At 54.9% G+C, this 26583-nt stretch overlaps 1 protein-coding gene across 1 annotated transcript; it reads left to right on the top strand.

Annotated features, from left to right (window-relative positions):
- The first annotated feature begins 497 nt into the window (after nt 1-497).
- Nucleotides 498-15406, top strand: PSMC4 (proteasome 26S subunit, ATPase 4). Its single transcript, XM_034756657.1, has 11 exons — nt 498-643; nt 9692-9790; nt 10287-10473; nt 10581-10727; nt 11091-11200; nt 11527-11620; nt 11954-12121; nt 12650-12726; nt 13073-13241; nt 14495-14550; nt 15227-15406. Exons 1-11 carry the CDS (start codon nt 608-610, stop codon nt 15338-15340), a joined length of 1257 nt encoding a protein of 418 aa, XP_034612548.1. The 5' UTR covers nt 498-607; the 3' UTR covers nt 15341-15406.
- The last annotated feature ends 11177 nt before the right edge of the window (nt 15407-26583 follow it).

Below are 26583 nucleotides of genomic sequence, written 5' to 3'. Positions count from 1 at the left end.
CTGAGACTGTGGGGGAGCGGGGACAGCTAGGGAGGGGCTGGCGGCGAGCCTCCCAGGCAAGAGGGCCGCCAGCTTTTTTTCCGCCCTAGGCGGCGGAAGGTCCCGCCCCTGAAATACTGCCAACGACCGGGGCGGCCAAAGTTCCGGCCGCCGCGGTTGCCGTCCCCCAAATGTTAGTGCCCTAGGCGACCGCCTGGGTTGCCTAATGGGTTGCGCCGGCTCTGCTCCTGGGCCAGGAACTCAGGGGCTGGGCAGGACGGTCCCGTAGTTTGCCCACCTCTGTGCCAGAGCCTGGACCGACTGCCTGGAGAGACGGCAGCTGCTGTGGGTGTCAGCCAACTGCCTGAGTCTGCACAGAGCCTGGGCCTGTCACTGGGGCAGCTCCCGGCTCTGACTCGTTGCACTGGGCTGCTAACCGTGCACGGAGGTGATGGGCGGGGCTGTGCGTGTTTTGTTGCTGGGATGGACAAAACCCGTACGGGGTCGTGGTGAGGACTTCAGCTCCCAGCAGCCCCCGCGCCGGGGGAACTACGGCTCCCAGCAGCCCCCGCGCCTAGGGGAGCGTCTCCAACTCCCAGCAGCCCGAGGTATCTCTGGCGGAGGGAAGATGGAGGAAATCGGGATCTTGGTGGAGAAAACCCAGGTGCTGGTACAGGGGGACCCGGCGGGGGGCGGTTCAGGGATCCCCGGCCCCGCTCCGCTCGGACTAGCCCCGGTTCCCCCGCTCCGGGTTGCGCGCCAGGCTGGCCGCCATGCATCTGGGGAGATGCCGAGTCACTGCGGCCTGGCCAGGAGTCCGGGCTCCTTCCCCCATCCCCAACCTCCACCGCCCGATCCGGCCATGGGACCCAGGAGTCCGGGCTCTTCCTCCTCCACAACTTCCACTGCCCGATCCGGGCATGGGACCCAGGAGTCCGGGCTCCCCCCCTCCCCCCCCCCCCCCCCCCAGCGAGGCATGGAACCTAAGAGTCTGGGCTCTCCTACTTCTTCCCTCCCCTCTCAGAGCCGAGGGTCCAACCCGGAGTCACTAGGGAGCTTAATTTGCATTTATTCAGATTCTTAGTTTCTCCATTTTTTTATGATGATAGTATGTAGAGAATATTTCATTTCTTTTCTAGATTATTAATGTATACGTTTGTATCCCATTTGATGGCAATTCAAATTTCGCTGAAATGTACAAACTCAGCATTTTAGATTTATTTATTAACTAAAACTACCATAAACATTCTGGATACTCAGGGGGAAAGAGTTATTGAACCATGTTTTGCATTAAAAGTTAGCTGAGTTAATAAATGGTTTATTTAGCTAGATAACCAGCTACTGAAATTGTTAAACAGCTACTGTTTTGTAGCTAGTAAATTGTACTGATTGTTTCCTGTCAGTGTAAAGATAGAGCCTTGGGCAGCACTAGTGTAGAGTCGCATGGACGCGCTGCCATAATAGCTGGAGCAGGATTTAAAAAGTCCTGCGTAGTGCACTACTTCAAGATGTTAGAGCTAATAGATCTTGTCATAGAATCATAGAATATCAGGGTTGGAAGGGACCTCAGGAGGTCATCTAGTCCAACCCCCTGCTCAAAGCAGGACCAATTGCCAATTAAATCATCCCAGCCAGGGCTTTGTCAAGCCTGACTTTAAAAACCTCTAAGGAAGGAGATTCCACCACCTCCCTAGGTAACCCATTCCAGTGCTTCACCACCCTCCTAGTGAAAAAGTTATTCCTAATATCCAACCTAAACCTCCCCCACTGCAACTCTTATGTTCTTATGAGACCATTACTCCTTGTTCTGTCATCGGGTACCACTGAGAACAGTCTAGATCCATCCTCTTTGGAACCCCCTTTCAAGTAGTTGAAAGCAGCTATCAAATCCCCCCTCATTCTTCTCTTCTGCAGACTAAACAATCCCAGTTCCCTCAGCCTCTCCTCATAAGTCATATGCTCCAGCCCCCTAATCATTTTTCTTGCCCTCCGCTGGACTCTTTCCAATTTTTCCACATCCTTCTTGTAGTGTGGGGCCCAAAACTGGACACAGTACTCTAGATGAGGCCTCACCAATGTCGAATAGAGGGGAATGACAGCGTCCCTCAATCTGCTGGCAATGCCCCTACTTATACAGTCCAAAATGCCGTTAGCCTTCTTGGCAACAAGGGCACACTGTCAACTCATCTTGTTCATTGTAACCCCTAGGTCCTTTTCTGCAGAACTGCTGCCTAGCCATTCGGTCCCTAGTCTGTAGCAGTGCATGGGATTCTTCCGTCCTAAGAGCAGAACTCTGCACTTGTCCTTGTTGAACCTCATCAGATTTCTTTTGGCCCAATCCTCTAATTTGTCTAGGTCCCTCTGTATCGTATCCCTACCCTCCAGCATATCTACCACTCCTCCCAGTTTAGTGTCATCTGCAAACTTGCTGAGGGTGCAATCCACGCCATCCTCCAGATCATTAATGAAGATATTGAACAAAACCGGCCCCAGGACCGACCTTTGGGGCACTCCGTTTGATACCGGCTACCAACTAGACATGGAGCCATTGATCAATACCCGTTGAGCCTGACAATCTAACCAGCTTTCTATCCACCTTATAGTACATTCATCCAGCCCATGCTTCTTTAACGTGCTGGCAAGAATACTGTGGGAGACCGTATCAAAAGTTTGCTAAAGTCAAGGAATAACACATCCACTGCTTTCCCCTCATCCACAGAGCCAGTTATCTCATCATAGAAGGCAATTAGATTAGTCAGGCATGACTTGCGCTTAGTGAATCCATGCTGACTGTTCCTGATCACTTTCCTCTCCTCTAAGTGCTTCAGAATTGATTCCTTGAGGACCTGCTCCATGATTTTTCCAGGGACTGAGGTGAGGCTGACTGGCCTGTAGTTCTCCGGATCCTCCTCCTTCCCTTTTTTAAAGATGGGCACTACATTAGCCTTTTTCCAGTCATCCGGGATCTCCCCCGATCGCCATGAGTTTTCAAAGATGATGGCCAATGACTCCACAATCACATCCGCCAACTCCTTTAGCACCCTCGGATGCAGTGCATCCGGCCCCATGGACTTGTGCTTATCCAGCTTTTCTAAATAGTCCCGAACCACTTCTTTCTCCACAGAGGGCTGGTCACCTCCTCCCCATGCTGTGCTGCCCAGTGCAGTAGTCTGGGAGCTGACCTTGTTCGTGAAGACAGAGGCAGAAAAATCATTGAGTACATTAGCTTTTTCCACATTCTCTGTCACTAGGTTGCCTCCCTCGTTCAATAAGGGGCCCACATTTTCCTTGACCACCTTCTTGTTGCTAACATACCTGAAGAAATCCTTCTTGTTACTCTTAACAGCTCTTGCTAGCTGCAACTCCAAGTGTAATTTGGCCTTCCTGATTTCACTCCTGCATGCCAGAGCAATATTTTTATACTCCTCCCTGGTCATTTGTCCAAGCTTCCATTTCTTGTAAGTTTCTTTTTTGCATTTAAGGTCAGCAAGGATTTCACTGTTAAGCCAAGCTGGTCGCTTGCCATATTTACTATTCTTTCTACACATCGGGATGGTTTGTTCCTGCAACCTCAATAAGGATTCTTTAAAATACAGCCAGCTCTCCTGGACTCATTTCCCCCTCATGTTATCCTCCCTTGTGTCAGGATCCTGAACTTGACCATCTCATGGTCACTGCCTCCCAGGTTCCCATCCACTTTTGCTTCCCCTACTAATTCTTCCTTGTTTGTGAGCATCAGGTCAAGAAGAGCTCTGTGCCTAGTTGGTTCCTCTAGCACTTGCACCAGGAAACTGTCCCCTACACTTTCCAAAAACTTCCTGGATTGTCTGTGCACTGCTGTATTGCTCTCCCAGCAGATAGCAGGGTGATTGAAGTCCCCCATGAGAACCAGGGCCTGTGATTTAGTAACTTCTGTTAGTTGCTGAAAGAAAGCCTCGTCCACCTCATCCCCCTGGTCTGGTGGTCTATAGCAGACTCCCACCACGACAGCACCCTTGTTTCTCCCACTTCTAAACTTAATCCAGAGAGACTCAGGTTTTTCTGCAGTTTCATACCGGAGCTCTGAGCAGTCATACTGCTCTCTTACATACAATGCAACTCCCCCCACATTTTTTGCCCTGCCTGGAACAGTTTATATCCATCCATGACAGTACTCCAGTCATGTGAGTTATCCCACCAAGTCTGTTATTCCAATCACATCATAGTTTCTTGACTGTGACAGGACTTCCAGTTCTCCCTGCTTGTTTCCCAGGTTTCTTGCATTTGTGTATAGGCACTTAAGATAACTCGTTGATCGTCCCGCTTTCTCAGTATGAGGCAGGAGTCCTCCCCTCTTGCGCTCTCCTGCTCGTGCTTCCTCCCAGTATCCCACTTCCCCACTTACCACAGGGCTTTGGTATCCTTCCCCCAGTGAGAACCTAGTTTAAAGCCCTCCTCACTAGGTCAGCCAGCCTGCTTGCAAAGATACTCTTCCCTCTCTTCGTTAGGTGGAGCCTGTCTCTGCCTAGCACTCCTCCTTCTTGGAACACCATCCCATGGTCAAAAATCCAAAGCCTTCTCTCAAACACCACCTGCATAGCCATTCGTTGACCTCCACGATTTGACGGTCTCTACCCTGGTCTTTTCCTTCCACAGGGAGGATGGACTGAGAACACCACTTGTGCCTCAAACTCCTTTATCCTTCTTCCCAGAGCCACATAGTCTGCAGTGATCCGCTCAAGGTCATTCTTGGCAGTATCATTGGTGCCCATGTGGAGAAGTAGGAAGGGGTAGTGATCCAAGGGCTTGATGAGTCTCGGCAGTCTCTCCGTCACATCGTGAATCCTAGCTCCCAGCACACTTCTCGGTTTTCCCGGTGGGACAGCAGATAGATGACTCAGTCCCCCTGAGAAGGAAGTCCCCAACCACCTCCACCCACCTCCTTCTCTTGGCAGCAGTGATCGTGGAACCCCCATCCCTAGGACAGGGCATCTCATGCCTTCCAATCGGTGGAGTCTCCTTCTGCTCCCTTCCCTCAGATGTATCATCTAGTCCACTCTCCACATTAGTACCTGTGGAAAGAACATGAAAACGGTTACTCACCTGTATCTGCATTGCTGGTACATGGACGCTCCTCTTGCTTCTTCTGGAGGTGACATGCTGCCAAATTTCTTCACCATCCTTCTGTCCCCGCTGTGCAGCCTACTCCGATTCTTCAGAATGTTGTGCCCGTAGAAGCATATCCAGACGTCTGTCCAGGAAATCTTCATTTTCTCTTATGCAACGCAGGGTCAATACTTGTTTCTCCAGACCTTGAACCTTCTCTGTTAAAAGTCCTGTCGGCGGTGCTGCCCGGCTAAGGCAGGTTACTCGCTACCTGTTCTGACACTGCGCTGTGCCCTGGAAGTGGCCAGCAGCAGGTCCGGCTCCTAGGCAGGCTTGTGTGCCTCCACTTAGGAACCAGACCTGCTACTGGCTGTTTCCGGGGCACAGCACGGTCCACGGTGCCAGGATAGGCAGGAAGCCATCTGGGAGCCATTTGTGGTAACCCCATGCCCCAATCTCCAGCCCTGAGCCCCCCAAACCTGGAGCCCCTTCCTGCACCCCAAATCCCTCATCCCTGGCCTCATCCCAGAGCCCTAAGCTCCTCCTGCACCCCAACCCCCTGGCCCAGCCCTGAGCCCCCTCCTGCACCCAAACCCCTCATCCCCAGCCCAGAGCCTGCACCCCCAGCCTAGAGCCCTGGCCCCCTCCTGCACCCCAAGACCCAGCCCAGAGCCCCCTCCCACAACCTGAACCCCTCATTCCCAGCCCCACTCTGCAGCCCTCACCCCTGCACCCCAACCCTCTGTCCCAGCCCTGAGGCCCTCCCTCATCCCCAACTCCTTTGGGTCGCAGGCATCAACAGTTTTCTTCAACTAGGTCACTAGAAAAAAAGTTTGAAAACTACTGTTCTATAGACTATATCAGCAAACGTGTACTGCTTAACATTGGATAATTGTAATTCAATTATTTCAATAGATTATAGTAAATTTAGGACATAACATAAGATGTTTATTTCAAATTTATTTTAAAATTGATTTATTTTTCTTAACCGGAATTTAACTTAAATAAAAAATCCAATTTAGATTTTGAAAAACTAATTAAAAATAAATTTTTATCTGTTCTGATTCACAGCCTCCCTGCTCTAACCACTATACCCCCTTCCGAGCCAGAGGTAGAACCCAGGAGTTCTGCACTAACCACTAGGCCTTACTCCTATTTCTCTCTGCTATTTGACCTATCTAGACTCATAGGGCTAGAAGGGACCGCAGGGGTCATCTAGTCTAAGCACCTGCCAGGATGCAGGATTTGTTGTGTCTAAACCATCCCAGACAGATGGCTCCAGCCTCCTTTGGAAAACCTCCAGTGAAGGAACTTCCACAACTTCCCTAGGTGTCTGTTCCATTGTCCCACTGTTTTTTTACTGTTAGGAAGTTTTTCCTCAGATTTAATATAAATCTACTGTGCTGCAGTTTGAACCCGTTGCCTCTTGTCCTGCCCTCCATGGCAAGAGAGAGCAACTGTTCTCCATCTTTTTTTATGGCAGCCTTTCAAGTAGTTGAAGACCACTATCATGTGTCCCCCCCCCCCCCTTAATCTCCTCTTTTCCAAACTACATCTACCCATTCCTTCAGCCTTTGCTCAGATGATTTGCAGTCCATCTCTTTGATCATCTTTGTCGCTCACCTCTAGATCATTTCCAGTTTCTCTACATCCTTTCTATACATTGGTGACCAAAACTGAACACAGTACTCCAGCTGAGGCCTAACCAGCACCAAGTAGAGTGGTACTGTTACCTCCCATGACTTGCATGCTGGGCATCTGTTAATGCAACCCAAAATTGCATTTGCTTTTTTTTTTGCAACCACATTGCATTGCTGATTCATGTTGTTGTGATCCACCACAGCTCCCAGATTCTTCTCAGCAATGCTGCTGCCAAGCCAGTAATCCCCCATTCTGTATGTGTGCATTTGGATTTTCTTCCCTAAGTGTAGCACCTGACATTTGTCTTTATTGAATTTCATTTTGTTGCCTATAGCCCAATTCTCCAATTTATCAAGATCCCTCTGAATTTTAGCTCTATCCTCCAAAGTGTTTGCAAACCTCCACCCCCACCCACCTCCACTTTGTGTCATCTGCAGATTTGATCAGTATGCTCTCTATTTCTACTTCTGAGTCATTAATAAAGCTGTTAAACACTGGACCCAGAACAGATTCCTCTGGAACTCCACTTGATACCTCCTTCCCATCTGACATCGTTCCATTAATGGTTACTCTTTGTTTGCAGTTGTTTAACCAATTATGGATCCACTCAATGGTAGTTCTATCGAGCCTGCATTTCTCCAGCTTACTTATCAGACTGTCATGTGGGACTGTGTCAAAAGTAGGGCTCTCGATTAATTGCAGTTAACTCACACAATTAACTAAAAAAATTAATTGTGATTAATTGCAGTTTTAATCACATTGTTAAACAAAGAATACCAATTGAAATTTATTTAAATATTTTTGGATGTTTTTTCTATATTTTCAAATATATTGATTTCAATTACAACACAAAATACAAAGTATACCGTACTCACTTTATATTATTTTTGTTACAAATATTTGCAGTATAAAAATTATAAACAAAAGAAATAGTATTTTTCAATTCACCTCATACAAGTACTGCAGTGCAATTTCTTTATCATGAAAGTGCAACTTGCAGGGGGGTTTTGTTACACAACTGCACTAAAAAACAAAACAATGTAAAACTTTAGAGCTTACAAGTTCACTGAGTTCTACTTCTTGTTCAGCCAATTGCTAAGACAAGCAAGTTTGTTTACATTTACGGGCGATAAAGCTGCCAGCTTCTCATTTACAATGTTGACTGAAACTGAGAGCAGGTGTTCGCATGGCACTTTTGTAGCTGTCATTATTGCAAGCTATTTACGTGCCAGATATACTAAACATTCGTATGCCCCTTCATGCTTCTACCACCATTCCAGAGGTCATGCTTCCATAAGCATTAATTAAATTTGTGACTCAGCTCCTTGGAGGAGAGTTTTGTGTCTCCTGTTCTGTTTTACCCGCTTTCTGTCATATATTTCGTGTTATGCCACTCTCAGATGATGACCCAGCACATGTTGTTCGTTTTAAGAACACTTTCACTGCAGATTTGACAAAATGCAAAGAAGGTACCAATGTGAGATTTCTAAAGATAGCTACAGCACTTGACCCAAGGTTTAAGCATCTGAACTTCCCTTCCAAAATTTGAGAGGGACGAGGTGTGGAGCATGCTTTCAGAAGTCTTAAAAGAGTCACTCCAATGCAGAAACTACAGAACTCGAACCACCAAAAAGAAAATCAGCTTTCTCCTGGTGGCATCTGACTCAGATGATGAAAATGAACATGCATCGGTTCGCACTGCTTTGGATCGTTATCAAGCAGAACCCTCCATAAGCATGGATGTGTGTCCTCTGGAATGGTGGTCGAAGCATGAAGGGACATGTGAACTTTAGCACATCTGGCACATAAATATCTTGCGACGCTGGCTACAAAGTGCCAGGCCAATGCCAGTTCTCACTTTCAGGTGACATTGTAAACAAGAAATGGGCAGCATTAAATCCTGCAAATGTAAACAATCTTGTCTGTTGGAGCGATTGGCTGAACAAGAAGTAGGACTGAGTGAACGTGTAGGCTCTAAAGTTTTATATAGTTTTATTTTTGAATGCAGGTTTTTTTTGTACAAATTCTATATTTGTAACTTCAACTTTCATGATAAAGAGATTACACTACTTGTATTAGGTGAATTGAAAGATATTTCTTGTTTATTACAGTGCAAATATTTGTAATAAAAATAAAGTGAGCACTATACACTCTGCATTCTGTAGTGTAATTGAAATCAATATATTTGAAAATGTAAAAAACACCCAAAAGTATTTAAATAAATGGTATTCTATTATTATTATTATTATTTTATTTAACAGCACGATTAATCGCAATTAATTTTTTTAATTGCTTGACAGCCCTAATCAAAAGCCTTGCTGAAGTCCAGGTATATTATTTCCACTGCATTCCTCCTATCCACCAAATCCTGTCAAAGAAGGAAATCAAGCTGTTTTGGTGTGATTTGTTCTTGGTAAATCCATGCTGGCTGCTGGTGATCACCCCTTCATCCTCCAGGTGTTCACAAATGGAATGTTTCATACATTGCTCTAGTACCTTCCCAGGTATTGAGGCCAGGCTGAGTGGTCTATAGTTCCCTGGCTCCTCCTTTTCCCCCTTTTTAAATATGGACACTGCGTTCGCCCAGCTCCAGTGTTCCAGAACCTCTCCTGTCATCCATTAATTTACAAATGCTATCACCAGTGGCTCTGATATTTCTTCAGCTAATTCTTTCAGCACCCTCGGGTGACTAGCATCTGGCCCGGGTGATTTGAATTTGTTCAAATTGGTCAGAAAATCTCTGGTGTCCCTCTAGTCCCTTCGTTCCCCCCATCCCTATGTGATGGGGGGGGGGGGGATGGGGGGGTCTGACTCTTGTTGCCCAGCTGGGCTCAGGGCCCTGGTTCTTGGCTCCCTAGCAGCTGGATGGGATCAGATCGGATGCGAGACCTTCGCTGCTCAGAGGGAGCTTCACCCCTCCCCTGAGCTGCGGTCATGGCACTCTGGGGTGTCCAGCTCTCACCCTGCCTATCTGTGGCTGTCCTAGGATGAGCTCCCTGCGCTGGCTATCTCCAGGCCCCAGACTGGCCTGTCCTTCCTTGCCCCGGAGCCCGAGGACCTGGAGGATCTCTACAGCCGCTACAAGGTGAGCTGGGGGCTGGGGTGGCGGGAGAGGGTTGCCCTTGGATGGGAGGTGTGTGAGGAGGGCAGGCCCCAGGGTGGGAGCAGCCCTAGGACCGGATGGTGGGGATAGGGGTGCTAGGACGGCAGGCCCTCAAGGGGATGCCCTCGGCGGGAGCTGTGGGTGGTAGGCTGGGATGACATGCCCCGAGGTGGGGGCAGCATGTGCCCTTGGCCCAGAGTTGGGATCTGATGACACTTCTGACCAGGGTCGTGAGATCAGGGACTTGGGAGATCTGGGTCCCAGTAACCTCCGGTGGGTTTGGTTCTTCCAGTCCCATTCCTCTCTGCTGCACAGTGCCCCTGGAAGCTCAATTCCTGCAGGGCACCCAGCCACAGTGCTGAGCGGGGAGCTGCCTGGTGCCCGACCTGTGGCCGTGGAGCCATTTCCTCTAGCAGCTACTGCAGGCACCTGAGCAGAGCAGGGAGGAGGGGCTGTCTGTCTGTCTGTCCGTCCATAGAAGCTGCAGCAGGAGCTGGAGTTCCTGGAGGTGCAGGAGGAGTACATCAAGGATGAGCAGAAGAACCTGAAGAAGGAGTTCTTGCACGCGCAGGAGGAGGTGAAGCGCATCCAGAGCATCCCGCTGGTCATCGGCCAGTTCCTGGAGGCCGTGGACCAGAACACGGCCATTGTGGGCTCTACCACAGGTGCAGCTGGGGGGCTGGAGGAAGGGGATTGTGGGAGAGGGGAACTGCGCACAGGGGTCCAGCCCCCGGCTTTGCCTGGCTTACCCCCGTCTGCCTCTCACCCACAGGCTCCAATTACTACGTGCGGATCCTGAGCACCATTGACCGGGAGCTGCTGAAGCCCAACGCTTCGGTGGCCCTGCACAAGCACAGCAACGCGCTGGTGGATGTGCTGCCACCCGAGGCTGACAGCAGCATTATGATGCTGACATCAGGTGGGTGCTCCCTGCGCCAGCCCCAGGGGCAGCTGGTGTCACAGGGAGCAGCGTGCCCAGTGCCTATGGGGACGGAGGTCTCCCAGCTGTGCTGGGCAGCTGAGGGTCCCACGGGCGTGTGGGCGGCGGCAGTCCCATGGGCGTACAGGGGTCTCACGCCCATGCTGGGCATGCAGGGGAGTGCTGGATAGGGGAGGTGGGGGTCCCCTGGCTGTGCTGGATAGGGGGGTGGGGTTCCCCTAGGTGTGCTGTGCATGCAGGGAGTGTAGGTTTTGTGGGGAGCGGTGGTCCCCTGGCTGTGCTGGGTAGGGGAGGCATGGGTCCCCTAGGCATGCTGGGCTCAACCCTGGTTTCTGCCCACAGATCAGAAACCAGATGTGATGTATGCTGACATCGGTGGGATGGACATCCAGAAGCAGGAGGTGAGGGAGGCCGTGGAGCTGCCCCTCACCCACTTTGAGCTCTACAAGCAGGTGAGTGTGTGTGGGATGGGGGCGAGACTGGGCTGGCTGGGACTACATCCTGGGTGGCTGTGCCCTGCGCTGGAGCTGAGCTTCATCCTGCAGGCCGAGCGTGGGCGCTCGTCTCACTGTGCCCTGCAGCTGGGAGGGCTCCTGGGGGCCTCAGGGCTGTGCCCTCAGGGGCTGGGCTGGGGTTGGCAAGTCAGTCAGATCAGGAGAGGCACAGAACTCTGGGCTGCACCGGATGTGACTGGTGTCAGGACCCCAGCCCACCAGCTTCCTGGGCTCCTCAAGGGCGGGATGGGGAAGCCCCCAGTAACCCCCTCTGTCCCTCTCAGATTGGCATTGACCCCCCACGTGGCGTCCTGATGTATGGCCCCCCCGGCTGTGGGAAGACTATGCTGGCCAAAGCCGTGGCCCATCACACCACAGGTGAGCAGGGTGCTGGACTGCAGGGAGAAGGGGGAGCACCAATGCCCAGCTGTTACCATGGGAGTCTGTCAAGGATGCCTGGGTTCTATAGCGCAAAGGTGCCAGGCGACCTGTGGTCCCGGCTCAAGGTCTGGAAAGGCTCCGGCTTTGTGCCCAGGAGGGTTGGTGCTGCAGGTGCCAGGGACTGGTGCCAGGGTTGTGTGGCACTGGAAGCCTGTGGGTTGTCCCAGGGAGTGCCTGTCCCATGGGGAGCATCTGTTACGGCTAGGGCTGGAGGCGGGCTGCTGCCCTGCAGGGGAGCTGGGCAGTAATGCTGTCTGCCCATCTGTCCAGCTGCCTTCATCCGCGTGGTGGGCTCGGAGTTTGTGCAGAAGTACCTGGGTGAGGGGCCGCGCATGGTGCGGGACGTCTTCAGGCTGGCCAAGGAGAACGCGCCCGCCATCATCTTCATAGACGAGATTGATGCCATCGCCACCAAGCGCTTTGACGCCCAGACAGGGGGTGAGCTGGAGGTGGGGCACTGGGCCCGCCCCTCTGGGGGTGCAATCTCCCGTCTGGCCCCAGGGCTGGCTCAGGGGAGCGGGAATGGGATTTGGGGCCTCTCCCCTCTAGGACACTGGACCCAAGTCCCAGCAGGCGGGGGGAGCAGAGAGCTGCAGCCCCCACCCCCCTCCTTGTAGATGTCAGTGTTACACTTGGGCGAGCCCCTCACTCTTCAGGTTCTGGCCAGTCCCATGGTGAGCAATGGGGTGGGGAGTGGGCAGGTCTGTGGGGATTGCGAGGGAGGTTGGGGCAGTAGGGTTGGGGGTAGTGGCGGAGATGTGCAACTGTGGGGTGGCAGTGCTGGGCAGAGCCGAGGTGCATGGGGCGGGGACAATAGTGGCAGGCGATTGAGGGGAGGGGTGGAGGGGCTGGAGGGAAGGAGGTGGGGTGGGCAGGGGAGGGGGTAGATAATGTGGGGGCAGGGGTGTCTGTGCCTGTGCTGGCTCTCCAGGTGCCCCGCTCACCAGGCTGTGCCCCTCTCACCAGCTGACAGGGAGGTGCAGCGCATCCTGCTGGAGCTGCTCAACCAGATGGACGGCTTTGACCAGAACGTCAACGTCAAGGTGCGGAAGAGCAGGGGCTGGGATGTGGAGTGATGGGCATTGCTGTGCCAGCTCCCAGAGGCTGTGGGAGGTGGGGGGGCTGAATGGGGATAGGGGCGCTGCTGTCCCAGCCAGGTTGGAGGGGTGTGGGGGGAATGGGGTACAGCTGTCCTAGTGAGGCCGGAGGGAGGCCGGAGCGTGTGTGTCGGGGAGGGGATGGGGCACTGCAGTCCCAGCAAGGCTGGAAGGGGTTGGGGGCTGGATGGGGCACTGCTGTCTCAGCAAGGCTGGAGGGGGCAGGACTCAGGGGGCTGAGTCTCCCCATTGGGGATGGGCAGAGGGGTGATCATGCGCTCCGGTCCTCCAGGTGATCATGGCCACAAACCGGGCAGACACGCTGGACCCCGCCCTGCTGCGGCCTGGCCGCCTTGACCGCAAGATCGAGTTCCCCCTGCCCGACCGGCGCCAGAAGCGCCTCATCTTCTCCACCATCACCAGCAAGATGAATCTGTCCGAGGAGGTGGACCTGGAGGACTGTATCCTGCCTGGAGACTGGCACGGGGGGGAGGGGTGGCACAGCAGGAAGACTGTCCCGCTGGGTGCCCAGCATGCAGTGGGGGGCATGGCAGGGAGGCTGCGTCCCGCTGGGTGCCTAGCACAGGGGGGAAGCTGCGTCCTGCTGGCTGGCATGGGGGTGCACGGCGGGGAGGCTGTGTCCCATTGGCTGGCATGGAGGGGAAGGTGGGGCGGCTGCGTCCCATTGGCTGGCATGGGGGTGCACGGCGGGGAGGCTGCATCCCATTGGCTGGCATGGGGGGGAAGGTGGGGCAGCTGCGTCCCACTGGGTGCCCAGCACTGAGGAAGGGGTGTCTAGGGCCCAGCTCATAAGAAGGTGCCAGTCAGCCCTGTGCTGCCCCACAAGGGGTTGACCCAGTGACCTAGGCTACAGCTCTGCCCCACTCACCCCGTGTCACATACGCAGGCCGGAGAGTGCAGGGGTGCACTGACCCAAGAACCCCTCCTCTCCCTGGGCCACCTCCAGGGCTGGGGTCAGGGTGAGGTCAGGCCCTAGCGGCTGGCATGGCAGCTGGGAGCCGTCCTGTTCCCCTCTGACACGCAGCTGGACAGGGAGAGTACTAGGAGAGGGCATGGCGGGGGCTGCCTCCTGCTGGGCAGTGTCCGGCTCAGCATATGGACTGATTGGTTCATCGAGAGCGGGCAGATGGACACCAGCCTACAGTGCAGGGGGTTGGGCCTGGCTCAGGCCGCAGGCCAAAGTAATGAGTCAGGAGGGCCCAGGACTTGCAGGGGGAACCTGGCCTAGCTGAGCCAGTGCTGTCTGGTTCCGCTCAGGAGCGGGGGGGGATGGGGTGAAGCTGGCTCCTCCCTATGCCTCCGGATCCACAGGGTCCAGAAAGGGTTGGGGAGGCACTTGCCAAAAGATACATCCTCTGACTCTAGCCTCCAACATGCCCGCTCCTCCTGTCTGGGTCCTCTGGGCTTGTCACCATGCTGATCTGCCCCCTTCCCCCCAGCCCACCCAGGAGCCTCACAGGCCCTCGAGCTTGATCCCATCCCTCTGGGGAGCTGGTGTCCCTGCAGGGGGCAGAGTAGCCCGCCTGCTCCTAGGTTGGGAGAAGCCCATCAGGGTCCCCCTCCACAGTGCCCTGGCAGCCTCTCTGGCCTCCTGGTGTGTGGGGGAGGAGTGGGGGTGGCAGGGGCTCCCAGGGACCCTCTCACCATGGTCCAGCTCAACTGCTGTGCAGACATTTCCCTCACTCCTCCCCAGATGTGGCCCGGCCGGATAAGATCTCAGGTGCCGACATCAACTCCATCTGCCAGGAGGTGAGTGTGGGGGGCTGGGGGTCATGGGGCAGGGCACCTGGCTGCCCCAGGCTGTGATATCTGAGGGTGGCGGTGTGTGTGTTGTGACCTGCTCCTTTTCTGGGGATCCCCCACTGCTCCCCCAAGCCAGCAGGACCCCCACGTGGCAGGCTGAAGGAGCCCTGACTCTGAGATTACGGGGTCCTCTGCTGCTGTGCACATGTGCATGGGGTGGGGGGGCACTGTGCCTGGCATTCCCCCCACACACACACCCACACACATGTATGCACATGATGGGATGGGTGGGTGTCACTGCACCCAGTGTCATGCCCCCCCCCCCCACATGCCTGTATGTGCAGGAGGGGTCACTGTGCTCAGAACCACCCCCCTCCCACACATATGCCCATTGTGCACAGGGCAGGATTGGGGATGGTCACTGCGCCTGGCGTCCCCCTTCTCATCCGTGTGCACAGGGTGGGGTGGGGGGCCACTGTGTCCAGCGTCACCACCCTACGCATGTGCACATGGTGGTCAGGGGTCATTGCGCCTGGCGTCGCCCCCTCTCACATGTCCCCGTGTGCACAGGGCAGGGTTGGGGGGTTACTGTGCCTGGCGGCGGCATCCCCACATGTGTGCACAGGGTTGGGGGGTGACTGCGTCCAGCAGCGCCCCCTCACACGTGTCTCCGTATGCACAGGGCGGCATGCTGGCTGTGCGGGAGAACCGCTACATCGTCCTGGCCAAGGACTTCGAGAAGGCGTACAAGACAGTTATCAAGAAGGACGAGCAGGAGCACGAGTTCTACAAATGAGGGGCCAGAGGGGAGCGTGGGGCAGGCTTGAAATCCCTACAATAAACCCAACCCCACGCCTCTGCAGGGAGTGCTGGTATCTGTCCTTGTGGCCTGACCCAGGGCCCTGGGGGGAGTGTGGAGCAGGAGACCCCTGCACTCCCCCCACCACTCCCTTTCCCAGCCCTACACCTGTGGGGGAGTGCCAGGGTCTGTCCCTGCAGCCTGGACAGCTCCCACCAGCCCCCCCGTGCTGCATGGCAGCCCCCAGTCTCTGATTGGAGGTGGCAGGTGGGGGGTAGAGCGAAGGGGCCAACTGTCCCAGGCAGGTGCTGTCCTGGCTTTCACTATAGCAGCTGCTGCCCCTATAGCTCCCCTGCCCAATGCTGGGGGCAGAGCTGGCTCTGGCTGCAATGGGCTGGGAACGCTGCCTACGGCCAGGCCTATGCTGGGAGCAGAGAGGGACCAGCTGGAGAAGCCCTGAGGGCCCTGGCCAGGGTTGTACCATATGGTCTGTTCCCCAGACCCACAGCCCTGGGGCTCCCGATTCATGTTCCCCAGATCCCAGCCTCCTCCCCACCGCCACCACCCGGGCTTCTGCCCTGTATTTCCTGGCCCCGCAGACCCCTCTCCCCAAGCACTGGGGCTCTTATCCTGAGTTCCCCAGCCCTCTTCCCCCCAGCAGTGGGGGGTGCAAGGTCTGAGCCCATTATGATTTGTTGTACTGGTTGCATCCCTGCTGGCTTGGTTGGGACCATGCGTGCGCAGCTGGGGGGGGGGCAGATATTTCCCAGACCTCCGCAAAGGAAGGAGAGGCGAGTGCTGGCTTTGAGTGGGCACTGACCCAGCTAGGGGTGTAGGGCTCAGGGGTGATGGACAAACGTCTCCTGTACACTCTGGGTGTTAGAGCCACGGGTGTGGTTTCTGCCAAGGCGCTTGGCTCAGAAAATGCCAATGGGACCAAGCAAGCAATCCGCGGTGCCACGTCAGAACAGCCACACGGGGTCAGCCCTACGGTCCAGCTAGCCCAGTGTCCTGTCTGCTGCCAGTGGCCCATGCTGGGTGCTCCAGTTATCGAGTGATCGATCCCGTCTGGCAGTCGGAGGTTTAGGGTCACCCGGAGCATGGGGCAGCATCCCTGACCATCCTGGCTAATAACACTTCCCACAGAAACCAGGCAGGTAGACCTGCCCCCTTGCCAGCCAGGGCGGCAGACATGACCCTCTGCCAGCCAACCTCAGAGGCCTGCCCCTGTGCCAGCTAATGGGGTAGACATGATCCCCTGGCAGACCTAGCCCCCTGCCAGCCAGCGAGGCAGAGCTGCACCCCTGCCAGTTTCTTTCCTCCGTGGCTCCCCAGGTAACCCGCCAGAGTCAGGCAGCCTGGCAACATTTGAAAACATGTAGTTTTGGTTCTTTGAGTCCCTTGGGCTGGTCTCAGCTGGCACTGGGCTCTGCCTGTTCTCTGTCTATGGCTCGCAAGCAGAGGCCTGGTCCATGGAGGCCCCCCGGGCGCCATCGCTCTGGTGCCCTAACCCCTGGGCTAGACAGCCAAGCAGAAGGAACAATTCATCCAGCACCCTCATTGCAGCCTTAGAGGTGGATTAACAGCTGCGCCGGGCACATCCCTCCTTTGGCTGCAGGAAGCGTCTGTGTTCCAGAGCTCCGGCGGTGTCACTCCTGGGACAGAGCTGTGCTGTGGTGCAGACGTGGCCCAGATCCCCTGAGCACTGAAATGCTTTGGGCTAACTTGAGTCTGGGCTCAGTGCGTGGGTGGCCGGTGCCATTCCCCTCTGTGCTGGCTCGGAGATCGGACTGGACTATCCCAGGGCCCTTCTGCCTACAAATGCTTGATGTAGGCTGGTTCAGCACCATCCGCCCTGGAGGGAATTTGTTTTTTCTGGAAATGCAAAATCTGTCTTATGCACGAACCTCTGCTGGCCCTGGCTCCATGGCAGAGGAACTGAGTACGGAACCCAGTGTCAATCCCCCCTCCCCTCTGTTAACAAAGGCTCCAGCTCCTAAACCTGCCTGGGCCCAGGGAGAAAGAAGCCAGCAAGAAAGAAGTGTGTGCCAGGGAGAAGCAGGCCCCCCAGCTGGTTTATGCCCGTCGTGCAGGATGAGCCCTTGGCCCCAGGGAGGGGCACCCTGTTAGCAGCAGGACCCACCCCTGGGAAATGCAAGCAGCTGCTTGCTCTTGGGGGCTGCCCCCTCCTGCATGGGGCCAGCTGCAAGCCAAGAGGGCATGTGCGCTGCAGAATTTGTCCTTCCCTGGAAGGCTGTGATCAATCCTCCCATCCCACCCAGCACTCTGGGGCAAGGCTCCAGAGCTGGGCAGAGGTCACAGGTCACCGGCCCCAAGGGACAGTCCTGCCAGCTATGTGTGTGCTTCCCATGCTTCTCCCCTACATCCCAGCCCCTCTCCTGCCTCCCCCCATCCATCGAAGCTCAGGGCCGTGGTAGCTGGGACCCAGCCACACACACCCTCCACTCTGTCTGGAGTGACCGACCCACTGCCCAGCTAGTGAATGAGTCCAGGACCACCACACATTCCTTGCTCCTAGCAGTGCCTTGTCAGCGCCAGGGCTGTAAGCTTCCCCCCAGCAGTGCCCTCATATGCACACCCCAGCCCTGCCCAGGGAAGGAGTTGCTGTTGGGTGTGACAGGCTGGGTGGAGGCTGCCAGGCAGGGGCAGTTATGGGTGGAGGTGGGCGAGATGCAGGCTGATTGTTCTGGGAATGGAGCTCACCCCCCTCTAATCCCCACAGCATGTCAGTCTGCAACACTGCCTTCCTGGCTGGGTGAATCATCTCCCAGCCCCGCGCTACCAGCTGCTGCCCTGGGAGGGGCCCCAGGCTGGCATCACCAGGGCTTTTCTTGAAGCTGGGTAGGGCAGCCCCTTTCCTGCCTCCCCCCATCCTTCAAACCTCAGGGCCAACGCAACCGGGACCCAGCTGCTCAGACCACTCTGCCAGGAGTGCTGACCCCCCCCCCCCCCCCCAGCAGTGCTGTCGGTGCCAGTGCTGTGAGCTTCCCCAGCAGTGCCCTGTGAAAACCTCGGCTGTGCTCTTCCCCGGTGGGGGCCCTGTAAATGTGAGGGCTGTGGGTCCCCACCCCCGCCCCGACCCTGCAGTGCCATGTCAATGCCCGGGCTGTGAGCTTCCCCCAGCAGTGCCCTGTGAGCACCAGGGTTGTGAGCTTTCCCCCCGCCCAAGCAATTCCCTGTCCATGACAGGGCTGTGAGCTTCCCCCCAGTGGTGCCCTCATACACACTCTCCAGCCCTGCCCAGGGAAGAAGCTGTTGTTGGGTGTAACAGACTGTGTGGAAGCTGCTGGGCAGGAGCAGTTATGGGTGGAGGTGGAGATGCCAGGCCGACCAGGTTGGGAATGGGGCTTAACCCCTTCCTGCCCCCCACAGCATGTGAGACTGCGAAGCTGCCTGCTTGCCTGGGTTAATCATCTCCCAGCTGCATGCTGCCAACTGCTACTGCAGGTGGGACATCCTCCGAGCTGTGGCCTTGGGCCCAGCCCACCCAGTTGCCTATAAACCAGCAAAGGATCCCGACTCCATCCAACCCACCTGCCCCAAGATGCTGAGCATCCTCACTCCCCTGCTCTGGCTGTTGGGGGCTACCTTGGGGGATCCCCATGGCCAGTGCCCTGATGGGGCACTGGGAATGGGGGGTGGGGGCAGAAACAGCCACAAGGCCTGAGCCCATGGGGAGTGGAAGTGCCAGGCTGGGACAGCAGGGCCCTGGAGTCTCTGGGCAGGGTCTAGATTATAGTCTGGGACAAGATGGGGGGCAGGGCTCTGGGTATCTGGGCAGGAGCTGGATTAGGGGCTAAAACAAGCTGGGGGGGTCTCTGGGCAGGGGCAGGAACTGGTTTAGTGGCTAGGGGCAGGGGTGGGGTCTGGCTGCCCCTCAGCAGGATGGGACCCCCCCCCCTCCATAGACATGCTGCAGGAGCCCCAGAGGTGAGGCCAAAAGCTGAGAGTCCCAGGTAGGGTCTGGCCCATCTGGGGCGAGAGCAGCAGCTGTAGCAGGGTTCCCCAGGTGCAGGACAGGTGCCGGGGGAAAAGCACCTCAGTCCTGACCCATTCCACACACCCCGCCCCCCGAGCCAAGCAGTGTCTGCCCTGGGGCTGGATCAGCGCCGGTGCCCCATGGGGGGAAAGGCCCCATGTGACAAAGTGGGGGGGGTTCTCTTTTTTTTTTTCAAGGATTTGCATGCAGAAGGGGTGGGATGCAGTTTCCCTGGGTGTTACTGGTTTAACAAGGTGGTAGGAGAGGGAGTTTGTTGTTACAGAGGACCAGCGAGGGAACTTGGGACCCTAGCCAATGGCCTGGAGAATGGATACCCCAGCGATTGGTGACCTGGAGGCGCAGCTTGGGAGTCATAGCCAGTTCTGGCCAGTGGGAGGGCAATGGGCTGAGGAGAGAGGACCCTGGTGACCTGACCAGCCAGTTCCAGCCAGAGGGGTATAAAGGATGGCTGAGAGGCCAGCGACCCTGTTTACCTGGATAGAAGATAATGGACAGAGGCAGGGCTTGGGGAAAGGTGATATCAGATGCCCAGCTGGAAAGCACAGGGGCTCCAGTCTGGAGAGAGAGCAGAGCCCACCTGGATGCAGGAGATACTTAGATGTACTGTACTGAGGCAGGCCAGGCTTGAGGGCCCTGAGAGTTTCCTGTGCTCTGTTCAGACGCTCAATAAACCCTCCTGTGTTACTCTGGCTGAGAGTCGCTCTGGTCTAGAGAACAGGGTGGCATTGTTCCCTCTGGGAATGGAGGCCCCAGAGCGAGTTGACTCCTTGAGGGGGCCCACAGCAAGAGACAGGCATGCTAAGGCTTAGAGAGGTGTGGTTCCAGGAAGTGGAGGTACTTAACCCCCGAGAGAAAGTGGACCCCTGAGAAGGGCTGTCACACTGAAAGGGGTTCCTCCCAGGGACCGTACAGGCCAAGAGTGGGCACAACCTGTGAGTCCGTGACAGGGCCCCATCCTGCCAGAAACTGCATAGACTCTGACTGAGATTGGGCCCCATCGTGCTAGGTGCAGGCACTGCCCAGGCCCCAAATGAGATCAGGGCCCCGTAACACCAGGTGCTGCACAGACCCTGACCGAGATCAGGGAAGGTTTCTCTCCCTTGTCTAAGGGTCACTTGCACAGCTCAACGTGGACAGACCTGTTTGTGAATGGTGTCCACGCCTCCATGGGCACCTGGTGCCTCTTGCGACCAGGGGCCATTCTGCAGCAGGGCAGCCCCTCCCTGCCCTGGACCCACATGGACAGGAAGCTCAAATACATCAGCTGTGGCTGGCGGGGCTGCTGGGGGGTGAACACTGCCAGCCAGGTCTGGTTCCCCTGGGGCATCTGGCTGGGTGCACATCCCAGGCGTGCTCACCATAATCAAGATTGGCACATATGGGAGCATCTATGGGGTGAACAGCTAACAAAAAAGCTAACAAAATGTTAGGAACCATTAGAAAAGCAATTGAAAACAAGACAGAAAATATAATTAGGGCTGTCAAGCGATTAAAAAAATTAATCATGATTAATCGCACTGATAATAATAGAATACAATTTATTTAAATATTTTTGGATTTTACTACATTTTCAAATATACTGATTTCAATTACAACACAGAATACAAAGTGTACAGTGCTCACTTTATTTTGATTACAAACATTTGCATTGTAAAAAAGAAACTTCAATTCACCTCATTGCAGTCCTGTAGTGCAATCTCTTTATCATGAAAGTTGAATTTACAAATGTAGAATTATGTAAAAAAAGAATAACTGCATGTAACAATAAAACAATGTAAAACTTTAGAGCCTACAAGTCCACTCAGTCCTACTGCTTGTTCAGCCAATCGCTCAGACAAACAAGCATTCAGTGTTGAGGGAGGACAGGGGAGGGGGAAGTAAGCAATGAATTGTGCAGGAGGAGGGTTAGAAAGGTGTCTTGCTGCAGCTTCTGGAAGGGTGGTTTCTGGTACTGGGCTCACCAGCCTGGTCTCCTGTTACTCAGTTAGGTGGGCTCCCTTCAGCTGAGTGAGCCCTTGTTTGCAAGGGAGGGTGGATTTTACCTCAGGGACACATCATACTACAGGGGAGAAGAGGCTGGTGCAGGGAAGCTGAGCTTGCTAGGCCATGTTCTGTATGGGGTACCCCCAGAATGAGCAGCCAGCTAGGGGCAATGGGGCACGACACAGGGGGGTTGGTCCCGGGAGTGAGAGGCCATCTGGGAACAATAGGACCCAGGCTGGCTAGAGTGCCAGTACTTCCCATTTTGGCCAAGACAGTCCCTTTTTTCAGCTCTGTCCCGGCTCTCCCTACTTCTTCGCCAAAACTGGGCATTTGTCCCAGCTGCAAGGCAGAGCAGAGAGAGGCAGCTGCTGCCTGGGGATCAGCTGATGGAAGCACTGACCGCCAGCAGGAAAGTGGAGAAATTTGCCGCTGGCAGGCAGTGCTGGCTTCAGAACTGATTCCTGGGCGGCACAGAGCTGCGGGGAGGGGAATCAGCCTCAGCCAGGGGAGGCGTGGAACTGGGGGGGAATCAGCCTCAGCCTCAGCCAGGGGAGGCGTGGAGGTGTGTGTGTGGGGGGGGGGGGGGGCAGCGGGAGGGGGGGGGGGGGGAGGGGGGGGGGGGGGCAGGGATCAGCCTCAGCAGGGGGAGGTGCTGCGGAAGGGTTCAGCCCCAGCCCCAGCCCCAGCTGTGGACAGTACAGGGCTCGGGCAGGGAGGTCAGCCCCAGCCCCGGGTGGTACGGGGGCAGGGGTCAGCCCCAGCCCCATCTGCAGGCGGCATTGGGCTCGGGGATGGGCGTCAGCCCCTGAACATGGGATGGGGGTGAGTCCCAGCCATGGGCGGCACGGGGGAGGAGGGGGAAGGGGTCAGCCCCAGCTTCAGACGGGCAGGCGGCACGGGGCTTGTGGTCAGCCCCAGACCCAGCTGCGGACGACACAGGGCTCAGGCGGGGGGGGGGTCAGCCCCAGGCAGCATGGGGCTCGTGGGTGGGGTCAGCCCAACCCTGGGTGGCACGGGGTTCGGGGGGCAGACCCAGCCACATACGGCACACGGCTCAGGCAGGGGGCTCAGCCCCAACCCTGGGCAGCACGGGACTTGGGGGGGAGAGGTCAGCCCAGGTGCGCCACCAGCTTTTTTGCTGTCCTAGGCGGTGGAAGGTCCCACCCCTGAAATACCGCCCCGACAGAGGCGGCGGAAGGTCCCACCCCTGAAATACCGACGACGACCAGGGCGGCTGAAGATTCAGCCGCCGCGGTCGCCGCCCCCAAATGTTAGTGCCCTACGTAACTGCCTAGGTCGCCTAATGGGTTGCGCCGGCCCTGTGTCAGCCCCAGCTACGAGTGGCCTGGGGCTCGGGATCTGCCCCTGAGCTTGCGATGGGGGTCAGCCCCAGCCCCGGGCAGCACGGGGGTGCGGGGTCAGCCCCAGACTCTGGAGGCATGGGGAGGGCAGTTTGGGCGAGCACTACCGGAGGGGGGTCCACTCCAGTGAGCCCCTGGCCCTCCTGTTTTTACTTTAAAAACCCAGGGATGAGAACTACCTCACTTTCTGTAGCCTCGTCTCTTCCCGCCCTTTGCTGGCGGCGTGCGTTACTGCGCCTGATCAGGCAGGCTTTTTTGAACAGCTCATGCTCCCCTCCCGCCTAGAAAGTCTGCGATTAACGCCCGTTAAAAAAATTAACTCGTTAATTGTGCTGTGCGTTAATCACAGGCCTTAACAGCAATTAATTGACAGCCCTAATCATTATGCCTCTATATCAGTGGTTCTCAAACTGGTTTGGGACTCCAAAGAATGTCGTGCCCCTGTTTTAATGGGGTGACCTGGGCTGGCTTAGAGTTGCCGGGGCCAAAGCCAAAGCCCGAGCCCCACCGCCTGGGGCCAAAGCCCAAGAGCTTCAGCCCAGGGCAGCGGGGCTCATGTCACAGGCCCCCTGACTGCAGCTGTAGCCTTTGGCTTGGGGCCCCCACCCAGGGCCGGCTCTAGGCACCAGCAAAACAAGCAGGTGCTTGGGGCAGCACATTTGCAGGGGGTGGCATTCTGGCCATCCATTTTTTTTTTTACTCACTTCCTCCCCTCTCACAACCCTGCAGAAGTGGAGCCATGGAGCAGCTGGGGATTCAGCATGGGAGCTGAGAACCCATGGGACCCTAGGAGCTGTAGTTCCTTGGCCAGCTCCCTGCCTAGAGAGCCAGCCCTGGAGCAAGGAAAGAACTACATTTCCCAGCAATCCCTTGGCCGCTATCAACAGGAAAGAGAGGAGGAGGGAGTGAGGTAGCTGAGCCATGCTGCAGCTTGCTGTGAGTCGAAAGGGGTGGCACTGTGAATGGGGAACAAGTGTGCCCAGCCCAAGGAGTAGCGGGCTTTGCCCCAGATATCCCCTTCAGAAGACTTCCCCAGACTGGATTAGGGATACTGGTGTGACCTCACCTTGCAGCCCCCAAAGAAGGAATTGGGTGGACTAAAGGGACAGTGCACCTCTCTATCTGAAGCCTAGTAAGGGAGGTACGTGGATCCCACTAGAATTTAAAATGAAAAGTAAGGGAGGGGAGGCTCTGCTAGAGGACCTGGGCAGTTTAGATACAGTACCAGACACGTAGGAGAATTTCCACTTCTGAGTCATGGAAGCAGAAATTGACTTTTCCTTTCCAGACATAGCTAATATTCAGAAAGGAAATCTAGAACCTGCCTTCCAGATTTGAACACCCTCAAAATTCAGGAGTGCTCAAGCTCAATTTGGGCAGCTGTTACTTCATTTTTCCCAAATCAAATATACTGATCCACTGTAACTTTACTGTAGAAAAAGTAGGATAAAATTGAGCAAGAAACACTTCCCAGTGGTTTTTAGGACTGGAATTGCTATTTTCAACAGCCATATCCTTTTAGTTTTATTTGTTTAAAAGGAAGACAGTGATTGCATTGGCAAATTCCACATAGAATGAAAGAGTGGAACAAAAGAATAATAAAGGCACCTCAACTTTTCCTCATTTACGTAGGACAGTCTTATAATATGCATCCAGACATCCTCCAATCACACAAGCTGAAAATTGTTCCACTTTACTGTAGTTCTGTAACCATGCGGGAACCAATCCTGTGTTCTGTGCACATCCAAAATTCCTGCTGAATGACCCGCTCTGGGAGCGAGTTACCAGTGACCCAGGGTTGGGACAGCAGGAGGGTGCAGGTTGGGGGGAGATGGTGGGAGGGAAAGGGGGGAGCCCAGTGCTGGGGAGGCAGGGGGTGTGAGTTGAGGGGAGAGAACTCAGGGTTGGGGCAGCAGGGGAGTGCAGGGGGAGCCAAGGGCTGGGGTCGGGGGGCAGCCAAAAAACTTTTTTGCTTGGGGCAGGAAAAAAACTAGAGCCGGCCCTGCCCCTACCCAGGGTGGCAGGGCTTGGGTGGGCTCAGGCTTCGGTTCCTCCTCCTGGGGTCGTGTAGTAATTTTTGTTGTCAGAAGTGGGTTGTGGTGCAATAAAGTTTGAGAACCCTTGCTCTATATAAATCCATGATATGCCTGTCACAGATTCATAAGATTTTGAATCTCGTGCTCTCTCCTGGCTCCATATGGTCCCTGGGAGGAATCCTCTTCAGTGTGACAGCCCTTCTCTTGGGCGTTAAGCCGCAGGCCCCGCCACCTCCTGGAACCGCACCTCTCTGAGCCTTAGCACGCCTGTCTCTCGCCGTGCGCCCCCTCAGGGAGTCCATTCGCTCTGGACCCCTGGGGCCTTCACTCCCAGAGGGAATAATGCAACCCTAATCTCTAGACTGGAGCGACTCTCAGCCAGCGTAAAACAGGATGGTGTACTGAGCATCTGAACACAGCATAGGAAACTCTCAGGGCCTCAGGCTTACCATCCCTCAGCTTAGTACATCTAGGTCTCTCCAGCCTCCAGGCTGCTCTCCCCTGCCAGCCCAGAACCTCCTCCTTCCAGTTGGGCATCTGATCTCACCGTCTCCCAAGTCCCATCTCTGTCCTTTGTCTTCTGTCCCAGGTAAACAGGTTACCTGGGTCTCCTATCCTCTCAGCCTCTCCTCTCATCCATCCTTTGTTTCCCCTCTGCCTGGAACCAGCTGGTCAGGTCACCGGGGTCCTCTCGCTGCAGCCCATTGTCCTCACACTGGCAAGAACCAGCTATGACTCCCAAGCTGGGCCTCCAGGTCATCGGTCGCTGGGGTATCCATTCTCCAGGCCATTTGCTGGCCCTCTGTAACAACAAACTCCCTCCCACCACCTTGTTAAACCAGTAACACACAGGGAAACTGAGTTCCACCCCCTCTACATGCAAAGAAAGCCCCCTGCTTCATCACAATGCCCACATCTTTAATACTGTATGAAGATCTGTTCATCCCATCTCAGTAAAGATATACTGGAATTGGAAAAGGTACAGAGAGGGGCAACCAAAAATATTAGGGGTATGGAACAGCGTCTGTATGAGGAGAGATTAAAAAGACAGGAACTTTTCAGCTTGGAAAAGAGACGACTAAGGGGTGATATGATAAAGGTCTACAAAATCTTGACTGGTATGGAGAAAGTGAATAAGGAAGTTTTATTTACTCCTAATAACACAAAAACTAGGCGTCACTCAATGAAATTAATAGGCAGCAGGTTTAAAACAAACAAAAGGAAGTACTTCTTCACACAACACACAGTCAATCTGTGGAACTCATTGCCAGAAGATGTTGTGAAGGCCATAACTATAATGGGGTTGAAAAAAGAACAAGATAAATTCATGGAGGATGGGTCCATCAATGGCTATGAGCCAGGATGGTCAGGGTGCAACCTCATGCTCTGTGTCTGTCATAAACATACAGCTAAGGGTAGCATAAAATCCCTCCTTACCCTGTAAAGGGTTAATTCCTCTTTTACCTGTAAAGGGTTAAGAAGCTCAGATAACCTGGGTGGCACCTGACCAAAAGGACTAATAAGGAGAGAAGATACTTTCAAATCTGTGGGGAAGTTTTTCTGTCTATGTCTCTCGGAGCCAGCCAGGAAACAGGACAGGAAAATTACATCTCGTTAAGCATATCTGAACTAAGCATCTAGTATTGCAGAAAGTAATAAATAAAAAGTAATAGGAAAGAAATGTGTTAGGTTATCTTTTGTTTTAGCTTGTGAATTTTCCCTGTGCTTAGAGGGAGGTTTATCCCTGTTTTTGTAACTTGAAGTTTTGCCTAGAGGGAAATCCTCTGTGTTTTTGAGTCTTTTGTTATTCTGTAAAGTACTTACCATCCTGATTTTATA

This window comes from Trachemys scripta, chromosome 24 (genome assembly GCF_013100865.1).
Source record: "Trachemys scripta elegans isolate TJP31775 chromosome 24, CAS_Tse_1.0, whole genome shotgun sequence".
NCBI lineage: Eukaryota > Metazoa > Chordata > Testudines > Emydidae > Trachemys > Trachemys scripta.
The sequence above is the reverse complement of the archived record's forward strand: the minus strand, read 5'-3'. Positions and strand labels throughout refer to the sequence as shown.

Coding starts and splice junctions, on each gene's coding strand:
- PSMC4 (XM_034756657.1), top strand. CDS start 608: ATGGAGGAAATCGGGATCTTGGTGGAGAAAACCCAG. Junction 12,727..13,072: donor ACCAGAACGTCAACGTCAAG/GTGCGGAAGAGC, acceptor CCGGTCCTCCAG/GTGATCATGGCCACAAACCG. Junction 13,242..14,494: donor GGAGGTGGACCTGGAGGACT/GTATCCTGCCTG, acceptor ACTCCTCCCCAG/ATGTGGCCCGGCCGGATAAG.